Source organism: Podarcis filfolensis, assembly GCF_964270895.1.
Source record: "Podarcis filfolensis genome assembly, chromosome: 6".
NCBI lineage: Eukaryota > Metazoa > Chordata > Lepidosauria > Squamata > Lacertidae > Podarcis > Podarcis filfolensis.
This window is the reverse complement of record NC_139609.1, coordinates 4,616,711-4,623,267: the sequence shown is the minus strand read 5'-3', so window position 1 is coordinate 4,623,267 and position 6,557 is coordinate 4,616,711. Positions and strand designations below refer to the sequence as shown.

At 53.3% G+C, this 6,557-nt stretch overlaps 1 protein-coding gene across 2 annotated transcripts in view; it reads left to right on the top strand.

The window, feature by feature from the left end:
* Window positions 1-4,330: 4,330 nt before the first annotated feature.
* The window catches only part of ASTN1 (astrotactin 1), a 215,908-nt gene continuing 213,681 nt past the window's right edge, over window positions 4,331-6,557 (top strand). The window contains exon 1 of one of the 2 annotated variants that reach the window (XM_083621545.1): window positions 4,331-4,733. In XM_083621545.1, the coding sequence (XP_083477671.1) occupies window positions 4,394-4,733 (340 nt within the window). In that variant the 5' untranslated portion in view covers window positions 4,331-4,393. The remainder of the gene's footprint in view (window positions 4,734-6,557) is intronic. The other variant, XM_083621546.1, reaches the window with a different exon arrangement.

Genomic DNA, 6,557 nt, shown 5'->3' with positions numbered 1-6,557 from the left:
GTGCATATAGCAGTCTCGTCGCAGTAATCTTACATTGGAGTAATCTTCCATAATCCTTTTCTAATTGTATGCCCATTAGCCTCAAAAGAAAGTGTTCTGGCTTCAGTTGGATATTAACCTTTAGAATCTGCTGTATCAATGTATGTGTTTGTATCCAGTAACTTTTAGCTTTTTCACAAGTCCACCAGGCATGATAAAATGCTCCTTCATATTTTTGGTGCTTCCAGCAAACGTTTGAAACAATGTTATGCATTCTCAATAGCTTCTCGGGAGTTAAATAAATGTTGGGAGATTCAGAATGAACAAAAGAAAGTCCTTCTTCACACAGTGCATAGTTAAACTATGGTACTCAAAGGAGGCAATGATGGCCAGAGACTTGGATGTCTTTAAAAGAGGCTGGAAACCACAGAGCTCTTGTGCTCTGATCCTGCTCAATGATTTCCCGGACATGTGGCCATTGTGAGAACAAGATGCTGGACTCAATGGGCCCTTGGTCTGATCCAGCGGGCTCCTCTTATGTTCTTAGTGATTTGAACAACGAAAATTTTTTTTTGCTTGCTGGGATGGCAGTACAGTGGTACCTCAGGTTAAATACTTAATTCGTTCCGGAGGTCCGTACTTAACCTGAAACTGTTCTTAACCTGAAGCACCACTTTAGCTAATGGGGCCTCCTGCTGCCGCCGCGCCGCCGGAGCACAATTTCTGTTCTTATCCTGAAGCAAAGTTCTTAACCTGAAGCACTATTTCTGGGTTAGCGGAGTCTGTAACCTAAAGCGTATGTAACCTGAAGCGTATGTAACCCGAGGTACCACTGTACTTGCTTCAGGCATGATTCCATTGGCCTCAATACTTTAGGTGGCTGCGACCAGAGGCAAAACAATAGTATCTCTTTTTTTTTGTAACACTAAGCTACTTCCCAGCCATGTAAAAGTCAGAGGTTTACACATAGATAGTCACACACACACACACACAACCCTTCATCCAGGCATGCGAGAGGCATTATAGCTGTTCAAAAACACATTCCAGACGGGCAAAACACTCAAGGAGGGTGCAGAGCAGGGTTGGCGAGAACCTCATGTTCCCATCATAAACATCTAGATGGCTGAGGCCATTACAGGGAGAGGAAGCACCACATAGGAACCATTCTATCTTGCCTAGATCCAGATCCAGCCGAGAGCCCTTTCCTTTTAGCTACTAATTGCCATTGCTGAGGCCATCAGTGGGAGAATAATCAACTTCTCATTGTGCTTAGATTTTGCTGAATTACTGCCTGGCATGTAAAGGCCCTTGAAGAACAGAAAAGTGGAGTCTATAGCTTTGAAACGAAGTGCTTTCAGATTCTAAAGCCTTTCCTGCGTGATCCAACCTGGGTGGTAGAATCAGTGTTTGGGAAGGCAGAAAGGCTTTGCTGGATACACATGGCTGGATAGGTCAAAGGTGACTGGATAAAATGGAGATCATGAGGGGCCTGGACTGGAACCAGGCAAGTGGATAAATCAGAGGTGGAAGATTTTTCTAACCTCATGAGCCAGATCCTCCGGGCCACTTTGACAGGTGTGCAACAAATTTTGCAAAACACACTTTCACTTCCAGCCATTCTGCCTATGGGTATTGTGTTGACTTTTGCCCTGGAGATCTGGATTCAAATCTCAGTTTACTTCTGAATTTGAGAGACTCAGGGGTGTCTTACCCATAGAGGCTAGTGGTGCAGGGTGCCAGGGTGCCAAGTTCTGGAGGGTGCCAGGGAAGCGGCGGAGGCTGGATGCGGCACCTCCCGGCATCAGCTTGCTGCCCTCACCCGCCTCCGCCATATGCCTGGAGCCTCCATCTGCTGTGGCCACCGTGGCATAAAGTGGCCAGCTGAGTTGGGAGGCACCGCGTCCAGCTTCCGCCTCTTCCCCACTGGAGGAGCCACCCTCCAGCCGCTGCCTGCCTCCTCCATCCCTGCCGGCAGTGCTGTCCTCCCTAAAAAAACTCTGGGAAAGGGGGGGCAAACGCTGCGGGTTGCAAACGTGCCTCCCACACAGATCACATTCGCAACCCAAGGTTCCACTGTATTTTTAATTAAGTGTAATACAAAAAATGTAAAGTGTGACTATGACAGACACAGCTTTACACATGCATGTAACACAATGGTAGACTCACCATGGAGACATGACCTCCTCCTGCTTCTTGTTGATAGTAAATCTGGGCTTTCTTCTGTATAAAGTGTAGAATGGCACCCTCACAAATACTAGCTCCAACCAAAAGAAATCATGAATGGATTTCTTTAAAATAGATTAATCTGGTGGACTTTGTATGTTTCAACTTAATCTGGTTTTACATTAGACCCATTCTGAAACAGAGAGGGCTTTCGGCACTGCTCCTGAGTAATGTGCGTGAACCCTGATTCTTTGCATATTTGAAATTGCGGCTGCTGCTTGAAAGCAGCTGTTGCGTAATGGGTGGTATGCTGGATGTAGCACATTGGGTAGGCTTGGTCCAGTCACTATTGTGCTGCCAAGCCTACCTCAAGCGATTGTTGTGAAGACGAAATGGGGAACAGAGAAGCCATGTATCAGCAGATACATTTGTAGTGCGATCTTGTACATGTCAGGCTGGATACCTCAGTAGGTTAGAGCATGGTGCTGATAAGGCCAAGGTTGCAGGTTCAATCCGAATATGGGACAGCTGCATATTCTTGGGGTTGGACCAGATGATCCTCAGGATCCCTTCCAACCAGGGACGGAGGAAGAGGGTGCGGTGGGGGCAGGCCATCCCGGGTGTCACCACTGAGGGGGGTGACAAAATGCTTGGCGGAACTCACCGCGGGGCCTGCAGCACACCCGAGCCACGCGTCTCTCCTGGGAGTGACGTGGTGGCTTGGGTGCCCGCAGGCTCCGCGCTGCCCCAAATGGTCCACCTGCCACCTCCCTCTCAGCTGCAGGGAAGCTGAGTGGGAGGAGGCAGACAGACTCCTCAGAGGCCCCGCAGAGCGTCCTGCATTGGCTGGCCCCGGGCACAGAGCGCACGTGCCGCCCCAGGTACCTGATCGGCTTGCTCCGCCGCTGCTTCCAACTGTATAATTCTATGTCTACTCAGAAGTAAGTCCTACTGAGATCAGTGAGGCTCATTCAGGTAAGCGGGTATAAGATTGGAGATTTCACAAGAAAATCCAATATTCAGGTAACTTGCAACTTGCACACATTTAACTTGTGCTTATTCAGCGTTTTGCACTTGGTAAAATACTTTTCAAAAAGATTATGGGGGGGGGACAGAAACAGTGCAGGCATCTGGGGTGGGGGAAGACTGGCAACCCCACCTGCCATTGAACCCAATGTGTTTTGACAATATGCGATTTTGACTTATAACACGCTGTTCCTGGAACGTAACCCCTGTGTAAGTTGACAGATGTCTGTACATTCATATTGCTTTCATTTGTGCAAGCATTTTAATTGAGGGAGCTGCTGTGAAGGCTCAATAAGGTTGAAAGGTGTGTTTCAAATCAGAAAAAATAACATAGGAAGCTTCCTTATTTTGATTTGGGCCTTGGGTTGTCTCCTCAGAGTTCCAGGTTCACAGTGAGACTCTCCACTAGTGAATCAATACCTTCCTAAACAACAAATCCTCCAAAAGCAAAGTCCCTTGATTAACACAACCCAGGTAAGCAGAGGCCCTTGCGTTTTATGCTGAATTCTTCCCCGTTAATATGCATGGAATTGTAAAGCCATTAAAAAAACAACCAACAGCTTTCACTTGGTTAAAAGGATTTTTTTAAAGTGCTTTGAGATAGCAGCGGGGATTCAAAAGATGCACGTTGGATAATCCCCCCCCCCCCACAAACCGTATTGTTTATAAGCAGTTATTAGCCACAACAGGTAAGCATAGCCTCCAGAGGCAGTATACCTTTGAATGCCAATACTTGGGGGACAGGCGAAGCTGTTATCCTCCTTCCCTGCCTGCGTGGTTCCCCCTAAAGAGGATGCTGGACTTTTGATCCTGCGGGGCTTCTCTCCCGCGGCATCTCTCACTTGCACGTTCAGGGTCACGGAAGGGACTTTTTCCTTTTTTAAAAGGGAAGCCTCCTTGCACCCCCAAATGTAGCTGTGCATCGCCCTCCCCTCCCCAGCAGCGCCGCACAACCCAGGTGGCGACTGGCAGCCTGAGCGCGCGAGTGCGCGGCGAAGAAGATGCAAAGGAGGAGGAAGGCGCCGCGAACGGAGACGAGCCCGCTTTCGTGATCGCCTCCTCCGCCTGCCTTGCGCTCCCTTTCGGCGCCAGACAAAGAGCCTCCCTCCCTCGCTTCTCGCCCGCCCGCCCGCCCGCCCCCTCCGCAGCCCGGTCGCATCGCCCAGCAGCAGGCGCCGAGAGCCCCGCTTCTGGACCAGGGAGAGTCTTCGCCGCCCCGCTCAAGATGGCTTTCGCTCGCCTCTGCATCTTGCTCTCTTGCTGCTACGGCTGCTGCCGCCTCCCAGCCGCCGCCGCTGCCGGGGCCGCCGCCGCTGCTGCTGCCGCCGCCGCCGCCGCCGCGGGGCCGGCCGAGGCGGACGGGGACCCTTCCAAGGAGATGGAGTGCAAGCTGAAGAGCATCACGGTGTCGGCGCTGCCCTTCCTGCGGGAGAACGACCTGAGCATCATGCACAGCCCGTCGGCCTCCGAGCCCAAGCTGCTCTTCTCGGTGCGCAACGATTTCCCGGGGGAGATGGTGGTGGTCGACGACCTGGAGAACACCGAGCTGCCCTACTTCGTGCTGGGTGAGTCCGGCCCGCCCGGGCGGCCTGCGGGCCGAGCAGCGCCAGGACGGCCTCCCTCCCTCCCTCCCTCGCCCGCCCCCTTCGCCGCAGCCCGACCCCTCGGCCTCCGCTCCGCGCCCAGCCAGGTGACCTTTCCCGTCCGCGCGCGGCCCTAGCCTGGCCGGCGCCGGGCTTCCAGGGTCCCTCGCCCCGGCTGCGTCTGCCGGCAAGCCTTCCCCGCCGAGGCCCGGAGAGCGAGCGAGAGATTGCGCGGACCTGAGCGGCGGCGAGGGGGGTCGGGTGAGGCAGCCCAGGCGACAGCAGGCAGGCACCGGCTCGGCTCCGCCACGGGGCCCAGCGGGCGTGAGGCGTCGCTGCGGCTGCCGCTTTCCCCGGTTGGCGCTGGCGGGTAGTTCCCGGAGCGAGAGCGGAGGCTGCGGCAGCTGCTTCTCCCTCAGCCGCTTTTCCCGACGGGAAGAGCAGCCGCACCATGAGGCCATCTTGCTCCGTATTGCCCACACGGACTGGCAGCGGCTCTCCAAGATTTCAGGCGAGGGAGTCTCTCCCAACAGCCCTACCAGGAGAGGCCTTCTTGCCAGGCAGGCCAGGGCCAGCCCAGCCAAGCAGGGTGGGCCTACCTGCCCCCAGTGCAGCACCTGGAGGGAGCAGGTGGGCAGTGGCGTAGCGTGGGGGGTGCAGGGGGGGCTGGCAGCACCGGGCGCAACATCTGGGGGGGCGCGCTCGCACTCGCAGCTCTCTGCCCCTACTAAAATCCACGGGTTAGGGGGTGCAAATTACTTGCCTTGCCCCGGGTACTGACACCCCACGCTATGCCACTGCAGGTGGGGGCCTCAGCCTCCCTCGGAAAGAGCAGCTGCCCCCCCTTCCAGTCTCGGGGTGCCTTGAGGAATGAGCTTGGGCCTGCCCAGCGGGTGCTGCCAGTGGTCAAGGTGGCCTGCCATGGTCAGTTGCTTCCTTGCCCAGAGATGCAGGCATGCTGTGCCCAGGCAGCAGCCGCTTGAGCTGCCATTTGCCTGCCTGCTTGGGGTTGGAGGGGGAGTTTGGGGAAGAGAAGGTGGTGCCTCTGGTTACAGCAGCACAGAGGCTTCAGCACCAAGGGCTCCAAATCTCCCAGTGGCGGTTGCTTGTCCTTAGATGCAACTAGGTTTCCTCTCCTGGAACATCCTGAGGTGCTGATCTCTGATACTAGCCATAGAAGCCAAGCAGGTTTCTTTTATCTATTTATCTATTTGTTTCATTATTTGGTGACATATGGCGGCACAAAAGTTTCCAAAGCATCTTGCAGTGTCTAAAAATGCACCACCGTTATTGCAATGGCACAAAGGCCTAACCAGGTAACGTTTAAATTATAATAACCCATGTCTGAAAAGCCTGAGGGGGTTGGAGGAGGAGGTTTCTACCAGGTTCCAATAGGACAAAGGCAAACCTCTGGGAGAGAGTTCAAAAGCTGAGGTGCCACCACATAAAAGGCCCAGGCGTCCTTGAGGTTTCCTTTCTGAGTGCTGCAGGAGATGTGTACTTTGCTTTTTTGCACACAGAAGCCATGCACCCATGCTAGGGACCTTTTGTGCATGCAGTAGCAAGTTACATTTTCTCAAAATCCTCCATAAAATGTGCTCATTCTGGTGAGTGAACATTTGAGATATGACTTGGATTATTAAGTCTCAGGTTTTGACCTGAATTTTCAGGGATTTAGCTTTAAGAGTTCAGGGAAAGCCACAGAATCTCAGGGTGAGGAGGCAACTGAAGGCAGCATGCTATTTTCAGCCTGGCTTGAGGGCTTTTGCTATTCACTTCTCCTCCATGTCAATCACCTCAGGCACC